This window comes from Saccostrea echinata, unplaced genomic scaffold (genome assembly GCF_033153115.1).
Source record: "Saccostrea echinata isolate AGI-Se365-2 ecotype Australia unplaced genomic scaffold, CSIRO_AGI_Sech_v1 ptg000065l, whole genome shotgun sequence".
Taxonomy (NCBI): domain Eukaryota; kingdom Metazoa; phylum Mollusca; class Bivalvia; order Ostreida; family Ostreidae; genus Saccostrea; species Saccostrea echinata.
The window spans coordinates 639,170-654,148 of record NW_026889814.1 but is presented as its reverse complement, the minus strand read 5'-3'; the positions used below and the strand labels follow the sequence as shown (position 1 = coordinate 654,148).

The following is a 14,979-nucleotide window of genomic DNA, read 5'->3' as shown; positions in this document are numbered from 1 at the left end:
ACCATATTTTTTTCATAAAAAGATGTACTTTTTTCAAGCAAATTGCACATAGATTTCATAAAAGATGACTCAACATAAGATGGATGTCTGTATACACACAAAATAATCAATTTATATTTACCTAAAGTCATACCTTATGTGGTGACTCAGGTGAGCGTTATAACCCATGGGCTTCTTGTTTTTTATACAAATATTGTATTGTAACTTCAGTAGATTATGTTCAAGTTCATAAGCTGTGGAATTATTTATTTGCTCAAATGCTTCCAATCTCAAATAGAGTTTCATTTCTTCTGCCGCGCGCTTACTGGTTTAAAAGATTCCACAAGATCATAGGTATCAATTGGCCAACGACAAAATCTTTGGTTTAATGGATGAAACCTCGGATTATTTTCACATGCGTCAGTGCAGCATTCCCCTTCCTTATTTACTCCATCGTCTACAGACAAGAAAATACATGTACTCAGCAAGTCTGAATTTCTTCTTCATTAAATTGAAATATTTAAAAAAAGACAGAAAATGTCATTGAGTAAACATCACTAACAAAACTTTACTTAGTTCATTATTTTTTTTTTTACATAACTATAGTAAATACTTTAATACTTTGATTTACAGTGAAACTCTACTCTATAATATTTTTGAAAGGTACAGCCCTAATATTTGTTAATTTTCCTACCATTGATGTCCGTTTGTTAAATAAAATGTGAATTTTCATGTAATATTTTCTTTCAATTTCATTGGCATGTGCGAATCGCATAAAAAAAAAAAAAAAAAAAAAAAAAAAATTGTGATTAATATTGTAAAGCCTTCATTTACTTACTTCATTTACTTAAATTATAGTTCTAATTTTATTTACTACCATGGTATTTTTTGCTATAAATTATTTTCAAACTAAAAAAAAATATTTGTTTTTTTTTTTTTAAAACTGTGACATTATATTTTAGTACATTCTTTAAGAGAAAGGGTATTCTATTAGATTTTAAAACCAGTCAGCATCAACAACAAATTGCGTTCACAAATTTGATGAAATAAAACATACCTATTTAAGTATTTTAGAAAAGAAATTTATGCATGTACTTTGAATTCATATGGCAAAATCTTTAATACTTCTACTTTAGACAAAATATATTTGTCAGGGCTTAAGACTGAATTACCTACAAAACGTTACGATAACAACTTTTCTTTTTCTATACTGATGTTTGTTTTGATACCAAACACTATTTTGTACTTATATGCCTCAAATATTATCATAGAAAGAAAAAAAAACAGCTTACCCTGGCAACTAGAATCACTTTGGCAATAGATTCTCCACTGAAAAAAAATGTAATACTGCTCAAACGATTAATTAAAATTAAATAGTTTTAAAAACCCCTTATGACATGTACTTAGATTCACTTTTCACAACTGTTATATTTGCCTTGGATAAACACATCGAAATTCGTTTTATTAAGAGAACAAAATTATATACCTCTTGTGGAATTTCATTGCACCGTTCTTTTTCAAAATTCCAGCACGTTTCATCAGGTCCATCTGTCAGTTCTGCTTTCTCGGGCATTGGCTTTACACCTGTATCATCAATCATCGTTGTCGAATCTACTACTTCGGGCATTGTTGTAAAGTCCTTGTCAACAACATCGTTTCTTTCTTCAGTTTTCTTGACGCTTAATATTTGGTCAGAATTTAAGTGGTTTTCATCAGATTCTTCAGATCCTTTGGATTCGCTTGAGTCTAACTTCAAAGAAAATTTAACAGTGAGGAGCCGGCGGAGAGAGAGAGAGAGAGAGAGAGAGAGAGAGAGAGAGAGAGATTATGTATGTACAGTGTACCTGTCGACTGAGGTTATTGTCTGTCGCTTTGCTTAAGCACCGTCTAAAATAGAGAAAAATGTCAGACGGGAGGCGTTGTACAGAAGCCCATTTAGAACCTATCAAAAGTGTTTCTGAATTCGATATTACAAATTGTTTAATATGAAAAATTGAATTGAATACAGTTTTTGAATTCTTTTATCGAATTTAATTTGTTATAAATAAAAGATTTGTAGAAGTCGTTTCAACAGATAATACTCGTTATTACGAATTTGAAATGCAATATATGCAATTAAATTTAAGTCAAAGTCCACAATTCGTTTAATGAAATATATTATGTTTGTTATCACATATTGGAAAAAAATATATTAAATGAAAAAGGAGAATATCACGAATCGTGATCGATCTCAAACAAATCCACAAATAATACAATTCTGTGAGCAGGGCAAAAAACAGGAGCCCCTGAAATTCTATAGGTAGAATCACGTGCTTAGGAGGAGAAAGCAACCACTGTTGACGGGTCACACTTGCCGTGAGCCATAAGTATTGATAATTTTAGTTACGTCATATTTCGTTTTGACGGAATATTCTGCTGACAAATTTAGTATAAAAACAAAGGCTTAACAATTGGTATGAAAAACTTCAGCAAAAATAGGACCCAATGATAGGTTATATTTTCTAAAAAGGTCATTTAAACGATAATAGTTGTTACGAAAAGCTGACTTTGAACGAGGTTGTTGAAATCCCTCTAATATTAACTGTCAGTAGCCTGTCTCGATTTAAGAATTGATCGTACTCAGAGGAAGAGCTTGAGTATCGAACAAGTTAGGAAATTAAACCTAATATTCAGTTGACAGCAGAATTTTACCACATGAATAAGGAAAGTTGACGATGGAAAAGCTAAAGTCAGTCATCTCGTTTGTCAGAAAATTTAGTTGTTAGTTGGCCCTTATGGTCAATAGTCAGTAAAATACAAAAAAAAAAAAAAAAAAAAAAAAAAGAAAAAAAAAAGAAAAAAATGTGGCAAAATTTATATTACGAAATTTATAAATCGCTAAGATCTAATTGAACAATCTGGAAAATAATGAATTATGAAATTCGTTCGTTGAAATTTAATTTGATAAAATAAGATTTAGAATCACTTAAAATTAATTCAATATATTTGTTTTAAAGGATTAAATTCGTTTAAACGAATTCAGAAATCTGTTATAAAAATTAAGTTAAACGAATTTTAAAATTTATTACATTATTTCTTTATAAAAAATCGAAAATTCGTTATATCGAAATCCGTCTTTTATAGTTCCTATATGAGCTTCTCTTGGAGGCCTTTAATTCATTTTAAAAATCAGAGAGAGAGAGAGAGAGAGAGAGAGAGAGAGAGAGAGAGAGAGAGAGAGAGAGAGAGATACCTTGTTTTGGCATTAATGTTCTCCGATTCTGGCATTGATCTGATTCCATTGGAAGCTGCCTTTAAAGAACAACATCAGTTTACATTTTTTTTAAAGATTATAATATTAATCCTTAATGAAATAATGTTTTTATATAAAGGTTCCTTTGTCATGTACTTCAACTAAGCAAAAATTGAAACGATAGATGAAATAATGATAATACCTACCAAAATAGCAAAAAGATGCATCAAAATCAAAAATGATTTGAAAATTATCATATTTCTTCTCCCCGAGAAAGCTCTAGGTCTGTAGAGAAAAATACATATTTACATACATCGCTTGTTTTTATACCTCCTCCAGTGCATGCACTGCAAATATGACAAATTACAGGGCAAATTACTTGAAAACCTCTCTGCATACTTGATATGAATTTAATTGTATTGGACTTTCAGTGGAAAATTGCTCACAAATCAACTGCGTGAAGCATCATAAATGAAGGTAGAATTGAATTAAGCCTTTATCCAAAAGTTATGTCACATGAGCTGCCTGAAATAATTCTTAAGGTGAAAGTCAACAGGATTTTGTTTCCAAATATCACAATTTGAATATTGTTTGAAAACATCAACATAATAAATAGCGTATTTATTTATTTTTGAATGCATAAAAGACCCCGAGATTATATTTCAATCTCCTATTCAAAATGATGACTTCTTTCAAGACATACTGCATGAAAATCATTTTCTATTTATCTTTATCTCTGAAAGAAATCTTGTGGACTTTCATTAAGGATTCCTGAAATCTACCACTAGCACTCCTTATATCACCTTTCAGGCCTGTATGTGACCTCTCAAATTGAGATGCCAGCTGGCTCCTTATCAAAAAAAGAATAAAAAAAAAAAATTGTCACAATGCAAACATTTAGTCGCCAGGCAAATTTTCCTTAAGCATTAATTCAAAAACTGATATTTGTCAATATATAGGGACAAGTCCGTTTTTAAACTTGACTTTTTTTCTGCTCTTAATAAAACAAAATTGAAAATGTTTATAGCTCAGTAATTTGATGATTACCAAATCAATGTAAAAGGGTCAACAATTTGGCGACTGATAGAAAAAAAAATAGCGGCCTTCATAATTTTTAGGCGCCATAGCGACTAAATTAGTCGCCAACTAGAGTCCTGCCTTTCATTGAAATCACAAGATTTTACCAAAATCAACAGCTAAAAAACTTACGACTTTTCAACTTTATACACAACCATTTCCCACGAAAAATTAAAGTTCAAGCTTTTTGATATCATTGACAGCTGCTTTTTCAAAAAAAAAAAAAAAAAAAAAAAAAAAAAAAAAAAAAAAAAAAAAATGGAAATCGTAAATTTTTACTTACCTTGTCATTGGTCATTTGCAAAATTATTTTGTTAAAAAACATTCTGATTGTACACACAAGTACTCTGAAGTTGACATTAAAAAGATGCTTGAGTTTCTGATTGATAATATCTATGTCGTTTTTGGAGATCAGGTCTTCCATCAGTCTATTGAAATTCCCATGGGTGCAAATTGCGCCCCTTTATTAGCAGACCTTTTTTGTATTCATATGAAGAAGAATTTGTCCAAAATCTTATACGTGAAAAGAAGAAAACGCTTGTTGTGGCCTTCAACTCGACATTTAGTTACATCGACGACGTATTGTCAATTAACAATGGTTATTTCCATTCTTACGTCGATATGATATATCCCTGTGAGCTTGAGATAAAAGATACCACAGAGTCTGGCACATCTGTTTCATATTTGGATATTTTACTTGAAAAAGACGTTAATGGTAATCTAACAAGCAAGCTTTATGATAAACGTGATGACTTTAACTTTTCAATCGTCAACTTCCCTTACTTATGCAGCAATATACCTTCATCACCTGCATACGGGGTATATATCTCTTAGTTGATTCGATACGCAAGAGCATGCTCTTCGTATGTACAATTTTTAAAACAAGGTAAATTATTGACAAACAAGTTGATGATACAAGAATATCAGCTGACTCGTTTAAAGTCATCATTTCGTATGATCGATACAATGCCCTTGTCAGCAAATACAATTTATCATTGAGTCAAATGCTGACTGACTTTTTTTCATACTAATTGTTAGGCCATTATTTGCACACTGAATTGTCGACGAATTTTTCCGTTATTACCCGATAATGACAAGGAGAACACAGCGGGTGTGACCGGTCGGCAGGGGATGCTCACTCCTCCATGGCACCTGATCTCATCTGTGATGTTTTGGAGGTCCGTGTTTGCTCTGCTCCTATTTTGTATTGTTTAATCTACTTTTGAGCTTGAATAATGTTCGTTATATCAATATATTTCATGTATAAGTTCTTTCAACTGGCCTGAAGTTAAAATCAATTTCCTTGCACTTTTGTTGTCAACTTGCATGACTCTGTTATTTGAGATAAAAAAAATTCCCTAAAAAAAGAAAGAGTAACGATCTTCTACCGTTTTTAAATCTGAATCTGCAGTCTTAAATAAACAATTTGCCATTAATGTCTTATTGTAAAGAGATATGTCAGAATCTGTGGTGTCCTTTATTTCGAGTTCAATAGAATTTATTTAATTTACCTAGGAATTAAAAGGAATAAACGCCGTCGCATTGAAGGCTACGGCTTCCAACTTCTCTTTTAATTAGAATTTTTTTAATAAATTCTGACTCATAAAAATATGCAAAACCAGGTCTGCTAATAACGTGGCACAATTATTACCCAAGGGAATTAACCTGAACTTCAAAAATTACATAGATATTGTCACTGAAAAACTCAATCACTTTTTGATATTAGCCTCGGAGTATTTGTGTGTAGAATAAGAATGTTTTTAAACTGAATAAGTTTGCAATTGCAAGGTATGCATATTAACCTGTTTGAATTTTAGTGAAGAAGCAGTTGTCATCGTTGTCAAGAGGACTGGTCTTTAATTTATCGTTGAGAATAGTAGTAAAAATTATGTGCTGAAAAGTAATACATTTTAATACAATTGAGTTTAGTTAAATTTTGTGATTTCAAGTATTCTTAAAGTTCTTTGAAGTTTTTAAGTATCCGTATTTGATTTACATCACTTCTCGACAATGCTGGTGTAAGTACTCTTGAAGTTTCTTCTTCATTGCTGTTATTGATAAGGTATGTCACTCGTGAAACTAGTTATATCAAGGATTTTTTGAGAAGTATATTTTAGATAAATACTCATATAGCATGACTCAAAATCGCAAAGAAAATTGGGGGTCAATGTGCATCTTACTGAGTAACGGTACAATGAACTTGATTTTTTGCACTGAAATTGTAACTCTTAGATAAATCAGTTAAACATTTGTAATACTTAACCAGATGTAATCATGGCATCAAATGGCATATAATCTTATTTTACATAAAATAGTTTAAATAATATTAATAATTGAACAAATCATGCAAATTTATGCGCATAAATTATTTTGTGACATTTTTGCACTAAAAAGTATCATAATTGGGATATTAAAAATCAAAATAGGCAATACATTATTTTCATGTATCAAGTTTCTCCTTTTTTTTTTTTTTTTTTTTTTTTTTTTTTTTTTTTTTTTTTTTTTTTTTCTTTTTACTCTAGTGCTGATCGGTTAGAAGAATTTGTGTACTTTAAAATAATTAAAGAAAAAGATGGGGCCGTGGTGTAAATTTTGAGATATTGGTCAAAATATGCAATTTTAAGGGAAACAACTGCAAATTTTAATTCATCATGTCAAATGTAGAAACACTTGAAAATATTTTTTTAACTGTTAGATATGTTAAGATGATTTTTCACCCTACAATTACGAAATTTATACATGTACTTGTCTGCCGCATACAATATAAGATGAAACAAGTGGGCCGTGAGTTTTGATTCTATTGGATTTTATGATGTATATAATAATGAAGGTTAAATTATTGTGGCAAGACAAACATGAGTTAAAGTATACCATTCTTTACATTTGTAGATATGTGAAATCAGCTAATTTTTATATACTTTTTTAACACTTAATTCATTCTCAGAATTAAGGAAAATAAAATAAGTATCCAGGATAACAGTAATCCCTGCTTTCATGTCATTTTATATTCATATATTTATATACGAATTCTGAATTTTCTTTTCTTCTTGTAAAGATATAATTTTTCGATGTTTTGATATAAAAATACCTAGACACAATTAGCAGTGAACATAATTAACGTTTAAAAAATCATTAAGCATCTTAAATAGTTGCTAACCGAATATTGATAATTTTATATCTTGAAAGATAGACAATTCGAGTTGAAAAATATCTAGTGTCATAAACAATTATAAGAGCTTATGCCTTGACAGAAATTTTATGAATAAAACATAATAAATAAATAAGTGAATGAAAAAAATATTAAATAAAACGGCATTTTTGGATCATCTGATAGACTGCATGGCTATCAGAAAAATAAATAATATATCTACAATATGTATATTCTATAAAATGATTTTATTTCTTTTATATCCATTAAAAAAACAAAAATAAATAAATAAATACAAATTTGGGCTTTTTTTTTTTTTTATAATTTACATTCTGATAATAACTGACAAAACGAAATTTGCACGGTTCTTGCCGCACGATCAAACAAGATCAAAACTGCAAACGATTGAACCCGATTCACGCACAATTTCTCACGTCAGCACATTTACTAGCTGCAGAACTGTAGCTCTCTGCTTGAGAAAATTCGAACAGATAAAGCAGAGGGCTATAGATCCAAGCGTTATAAAAACATTCGATTTACGCAGCCGCTTTTTTGTCGCTTGTTTCGTTTTTGTACTTTATGCTTTACCCCTATCCGATAATTATCCATATATTTTACTCCTATTCCTCATACTTTATTTTCCTTTCAACGGTTTCTAACTGCCGTATGTGGTTTTGGAGTATCAGTTTAAAAAATACATTCTGGCTTCTATGTTGTTTTCATCCTGAAATAACATGCCCGAGTTTTATATATCTATTTTCTTTTTCTACACACTCAATGTCTTCTTTATAGACAATGTACATGATTTTTGAACCTCCTGAATTTTTTATTTACACCTTTTCTGTAAGTTTATGTTCTTTGAAAGACTATTTTTCGCACAATCCCCAACATGGACGTTGGAATGGGAATTTTTTAACCGACATTCCAAAACCATAAAGGTCTGTTTGGGACCGTTGAAAGGTAAATAAAGTATCAAAAATAGGAGTAAAATATAAGGTTAATTCTTAAAGCGGGGAAAAGCATAAAAATACAAGAAATAAATTGTAATTGTAATAATACGCCTTACAAAAAAAAGACAATGTTCTTATCTGCTTTATCATCAGGGACAAGCAGATATTGATCATGCAATCTGTCTAATGTTTTACTTCTGAATTCCGAACACATCAGACGAAAAGTTTTCGAAACATTGTCCTTGACTAGGGATTGACCTATATTGCTCAAGCTTCTAATCTAAAAATTTTAAAAATAAACTTTTTATACAAATAAATAAAACTTATAAATAAACTTTTTTCAAAAAAAAAAAAAAAAAAAAAAAAAAAAAAAAAAAATCCTGATATCACATCTTTAGTTTAATACTTTTCAAAAAAACGTCAAACAATTGCATATTTAATCGATCCTATTTCATCACTCTTGTGTAAACCCTCATATATTGTCATAACAGTTAAGAAATTAATATTACATATGTTCAACACTGGCATTTTGTAAAGTTCGTTGACACTTACTAGTATAAGATAATCTGTCAATATAACGTGAAAATGGTAGAGTTTACCTATGATCCATCTAATAAAGAGCATTTTTTAAGTTATAAAATAAACATCATGGACCCCACAAAATAACAAATAAATATTTTGACATTAACTCACAATCTTTGAACAGACATGTATTTCGAAATAAATAGAAAAAAGTGTCTTATTGTAAGAAACAAGCAATCAAGCATTTAAACAAAAGAGCTAATTAAATTATACATGATGGCCTAAACGTTCTTTGTACCAGGGTTGATCCACGTTTGTGGTATTTCTTTGCAAAATTTTAATGTGATGTGATTAAAGCAAGCAATAGCCATATCTACAAAAGATAGCCATTATGCAACAATACTGAAAATTTTCACCACGTTCCAATAACCATTAAGGTCACAAGAGCCTTCTTATCATTGACAGTTGCATAATCTGTGGAAGACTTCGACTTCGACTTAACGTCAAGCGATGTCTGTCACGTCACGTTCAAAGAGCATCTCAACCTTATGTTCAAATAGACTTAGAAATTCTTCAGAACACTGCAATCTTTTCTCCATTTCTGCTCTCGAGAAAAGCCTGAGTACCCATCTCGCACCCACTTTGTTCATATTACGATCATTTTTTTTCAAAATACGCTTCTCCGTCGTTCCGTATGATGTTCCAATTTTAGTGGCATTGTCAAGAACAGTGCGTCGGCGGTCCACGCCCATTAATACCCTCAATTTGTCTTCGAGAAAAAAAACGACCTTCCAATAGGCGGCCATACTTTTCATCATCCTCCATGGAAGTTCTATTTTCCTTAAATTTTTCCCGCCACTTAAAATCAAGTTGCTTGCTGTACCTTTGTCCTGCCTGTAGGATTAGTATATGCGTTCAAGTCAGAGTGTTCCCGAGATTTTCACGAAACTTATTACATGAACGAATTTCGACGTTGTCTAACGATGTCATAATGACCAACAAATCAGCAATAGAAATAAGTATCCAGTAAAATCGATAATACTTTCACACATGGTTTATGAGTTCAACCTTTCGTAATTATGACTTCATTATCGTTTCATATGCCACATAACGCGTTTTTTCCTCTCAGTGAGTATAAAGAATTAAGTGATAATTAACGAATAATTATCTACCCGGCATTTTGAAAAATCCGTTTCTATGACAACTGCCAAAGTATCACTATCATGAATATTTAAAATATATTTTTCTTAAGAAAATTCAACAAAGGTATATATATTTATCTGTAATTTTCAATCACTTCCACTAATAAATATATAAAATATTAAGAAATTCCACGAATTTTGGATCAACCCTAGGTATCTCTAATATTTATTCAACTACCCTACACGAAAACAAATGCAGCAGGCACCTGTCTTGTTTCAAAAATAATAACTTTGCTTCCGCATAATGTAATCATCCTTTGCGGAAAAGTAAACGCGGTTTGTTAAAGTTAAAACTAGATATTCTTACTTGCTTATACAATATAGCTTCATAGAAAGCTAACTTTTAGAAACTCTAGAGGTAATGATTTTTAATATTCATATTTAAAGATTAATTTCAATTCCTAGAAATGAACGGAAAGATCCAAAACATAATATAAATTAAAGTTTGTTACTTTGTATGGTATAAATGAAGAAGTATATGACACGGGTGTTAAATATCTAACCCATGACATCATAAAAATGTTGATCAAATATTTGCCGACTGAGATTTTTTCATTCCCCATCAAAGCTTTTTTTTCTCTCTCAATCTCAACATTCAAGATGCAGAAGTTCAATCAGCACTACGCCGCATACTTTGAAACATTTTTTTGGTCGAAATCAAAAGCAAATGAGGGTTTTTCAAAAAGTGGCAGTCAATAACAGTCTTTGTTATGTTAAAAACAAAAAAATCGAACATCAGCACATTATCGTTAAAAAAAATACCCTGTTGATGTGTGAAGTTTCATTCCAAACTAATGCTAATTGTAATGGGAACTGTTACAGATGTTACCCAAACGGCTCTCCAATCCCCTATGATGCTCATTCCTTACTGGCATCATTATATCAACAGGCAATACCTTTTTATTATATATGTACACTTTATTTTATTTTCAAAAGTATTTATTGTAAAACTAATTTTATATAGTCGTATGGGTATTAACCAATCACATTTCAGCGCATGTGCTTGCACATTTTTTCTATATTTTCCACATATTTTCGTACAGTGTCTCATATGTACATTTACAAGTCACGAACTATCATCCTTGAAATATCATTTTTTTGTCTTAAACCGTTTCTGAGAAATAATGCGGACACAATTTCATTTAGAAAACAGGAAATCGGCCTTATCGCGCGACCGGAAATGAATTTTGAAAAATAATAATTCAATTGCATCTCTCCTGAAAATTTCATGAAATTCTATCGAGCCGTTTTTAAGAAATCGCAAATGCAAAATCGGTAAGAAAAACAACAATAATAATTACTAGTTAAAAAGTTAAAAAGGCACATGAATGCGTTCAAATATGTTAAGAAGCACACAAAAGAGCGAGATTTATAATTCTACACAACTGCCTGATCTCTTTCATGCACTTCTCGTGTGACCGGAAGAACTCAAAACGACTTAAATTTCCAAACTGAGCGTGTAGGAATCATCCCTGAAGGTTTCGTTGAAAAATACTCAATTTTAGACAATTTCCTGTTTGGACGAAACATATCTCCGGTGGAAATGGACAGACGTGAAGCATTTCTTTTTTAAAAATCTTTATTATGAACACTTACATTCATTTAAATATAAAAAAAAAAACCGTTAAAAAATCGATATTTTTGAACTTCTTCTTGTTGACAACGGAATGACGGCTGAGAAAATGAAAGACACTAGGCACATTTACAGGTCAAGGTCTACCATCCCTGAAAGTTTCATGATTTTATATTCAATCATTTCTGAGAAAACGCCAGGACAAATCTTCATATGAAAAACTGAAAATCGACCCTAACTCGTGAATGATTACAAATGAGACCAGTTCATTTAATTATTCATCACTGCTGAAACTTTCATGAAAATCCATTGAGGCGTTTTCCAGAAATCGTGTGCACAGATTCGGTAAGAAGAATAATAGTTATAATAGTGGAAAAGAAACAACGGAATAATAAGAAGGACTTCCGTTGAAGACATAAGACCTTAATAAGACTGGAAACTTGTTGATATGGCAACAAGAAGGTCTTCCATTTTTATCTGTGATGTTGTATGTATGAAGAGATACATATAAGTATGACTTTCAAAAACACAAAAATTTCATTATTTAAGTTTTTTTTTTACAAACTGTGAAAAAAAATGCAGAAATGGAGCGGGGAAAATTGAGTTGAGGAACAATAATGCCAAGATTGGATTAACATTCTCCTAAGGTATTTCCACGTGCTTCAATCAAAACATTTGATTCTAGAAACAAAAATTGTGGGAACAATGCGACACGGACGTCTATGAAAACATTGGATTGAAATTCTCGTTAGAACTAGGATTTTAATTAAATGTTTTCTGAGACGTCTGCAATAAATTCGACGCGGATGTCTCAAAAAACAGAACTATGATTTTAATATAATGCTTTCTTAGACGTCCGCGATAACTCTACGCGGACGTCTGAGAGAATATTGGACTGAAATTCTAGTTCATTCGGCGCGGACATCTGAGAAAATACTGATTGAAATTCTGGACATTTTCAATCCAATGTTTTTTCAGACATCTGCGACAAATTGTACCCGCCCTTTTTCAAGTCTATCATCAAATGCTTAGACTGTAACGGATGTAAATAAAATAGCTGCATGTTACAATACTGCCAGTTAATGTTCCCCGATCTTTCCACATATCATTTTTTAAAGATAAAAACGTATATTAAAGTTAAAAAAGAGAAAAAAATAGTCTGCATAGTCTGGGGATTTAACCCGGGTTGCCCTCGTGAAAATCCAACACGCTATCCATAACGCCAACGGGACCACCACTTAAAAGTAAACAAAAATGACGAATATCTAGAAAACAGATTGATTAATTTTGAACAATTATATATTTAGGATTAGGGAAGACCCTCCATTATTCCTAATTAAATCATTAAAAATATAGTCCCCCCCCCAAAAAAAAAAATGAAAAAGTCGATTTTTGAATTTTGCTTCCAGCGGCGACCGTAAGCACTGACAACGAACGAAAAATAAACCCACACATCTACAATTCATGCTCTAACATCTTTGACATAGAACTGGGAGATAATTTTCAAATTTTTTCTTCTGATGCACAAAGTTCATAAGATTGCCCATAACCCCTGAAACCACTTAATAGTTTTCGAGAAAAAGACTGCACAAAATAAGTGAGAAAAAAATAATGATAATGATAATTAATAATAACTAGACAAGCTTGTTGTAAAGCAACAAGAAGGTCTTCCGTCCAATTTTTAAGGAAACGAGATCGAGAAAGAGACTAATCATTATGAAGTGCGCCAAGAGATGTCGGACATCTTCATTAGCACAAGTAATTGAAACATACTATGATATAGGCGGAAATGAGCGATTTACGAACATATTTGGTTTGACCACAAGAGACGTCATTGGACGATTTTTGATGATCTCACGAGCTGCTTCTTGTTATTTTGAACAACTTTGCTTCTTTGATGTATTACAAATGCTCAATACTTTTTTGAGACATCAAGAAAATTCATTTACATGTGTATCCCCTCTAGATCTAGATCCAGCCCCTTTTTTCATGATATCCTTTGTTATATCTTGTAATTCTGCACAACTTTTTATCTATATGTTTTATCAAAATATTTACAGGTAAAGAGATATACTAAAGTGTCAAATTATGCGAAATATATGTGAACCATATTTAAGAGCCCTACTGAGCTTCGGTGCCTTCTGTGCTTAATTAACGAAAAAAAAAAAAAATCAGCACCTCAGCAACCACTCTACTTTAATTGCTAAAGGTTTGAACATGATATCTTGAATGGTTTCTAAGAACACCTCTGGGCAAACCCACCCTCTGAAAATCAAGAAAACGTCCATATCTAGAGACCAAAAATGACGTAATCAATAAAAAAAAATTTGTTTCTGGAGAATTTTATTATCTTTCACATGGAAAAGTTTCATGAAAATCGATTGAGCCGTTTTCGAGAAATCTGAAGCACAAAATCGGGAAAAAAAGAATTACTAGAGCAAAGTTCGTTCCTGGAGCAACAAGCAGGTCTTCCGTCCAATTCGGGGAAGAAAATGAAGGAAAAAATGCAAATTAATATGTAAAAATAAAACAGTGTTGTGAAGAGCATTCGACTTATAATGATGTGAAACGTCTTTAGGGACTTTGATCATTCTATCGGAAGGAGATTTTTGTAAAGAGAAGCCACTGGTAAATACTTCCGGTTTGACCAGAAGTGACGCCGATCGATAAAACATAAGTTTGTACGTCTTCAATTACTTAAATCATTCAATTTCGTGCCGACACTTGCAATGATAAGCATTTTCTGACTACATTAAGTTTGACAGGAAGTGACGTCGATCAGTAAAAAAAGAGAGACTGGATGCTTTCGGTGAGTTAAAAAAGTATAATAACTAGAAACATGTTGCCATGGCAACAGGAAAGTCTTCCGTCCCTTTTCCATTATTAGAGAAGTTAATTCCTCACTCATAACACTATCTGTATTACGTTGTGCATTCCATTTAACTCCTTCATACATTAAATACTATTAAACGTAAACTGTATGTAAAAATATATTGCGTAATTCGAATAGAAAATTATACCAGATATCATTTCAAAGATACATTATCATATTTCAGCTGAAAAATGGTACAAAAAAATCCAGACATTCTGGGGATTGGGTCCAGGTCGTCCGCGTGAAAATTGACCACTCTGAACATTACGCATTTCTTATTAGAGTCTCTATTATCCCTAGAAAAATCATTAAAAAATATTGAGAGACAAAAAAGTTGAAAAATTCGATTTTTTTAATTCGCTTCCGGTAGCGACCGGAACTATTGACGACGCACAAAAAGGCAATTAAGCAAATCCACAAGTCA

At 31.4% G+C, this 14,979-nt stretch overlaps 1 protein-coding gene across 1 annotated transcript; it reads right to left on the bottom strand.

The window, feature by feature from the left end:
* Positions 1 to 229: 229 nt before the first annotated feature.
* LOC133176035 (uncharacterized) lies at positions 230 to 3,487 on the bottom strand. The gene is made up of 6 exons (XM_061311209.1): positions 3,418 to 3,487; positions 3,212 to 3,270; positions 1,824 to 1,866; positions 1,466 to 1,729; positions 1,272 to 1,308; positions 230 to 436 (listed from the first exon to the last, which is right to left on the bottom strand). Exons 1-6 carry the CDS (start codon positions 3,466 to 3,468, stop codon positions 282 to 284), a joined length of 609 nt encoding a protein of 202 aa, XP_061167193.1. The 5' UTR covers positions 3,469 to 3,487; the 3' UTR covers positions 230 to 281.
* Positions 3,488 to 14,979: the final 11,492 nt, after the last annotated feature.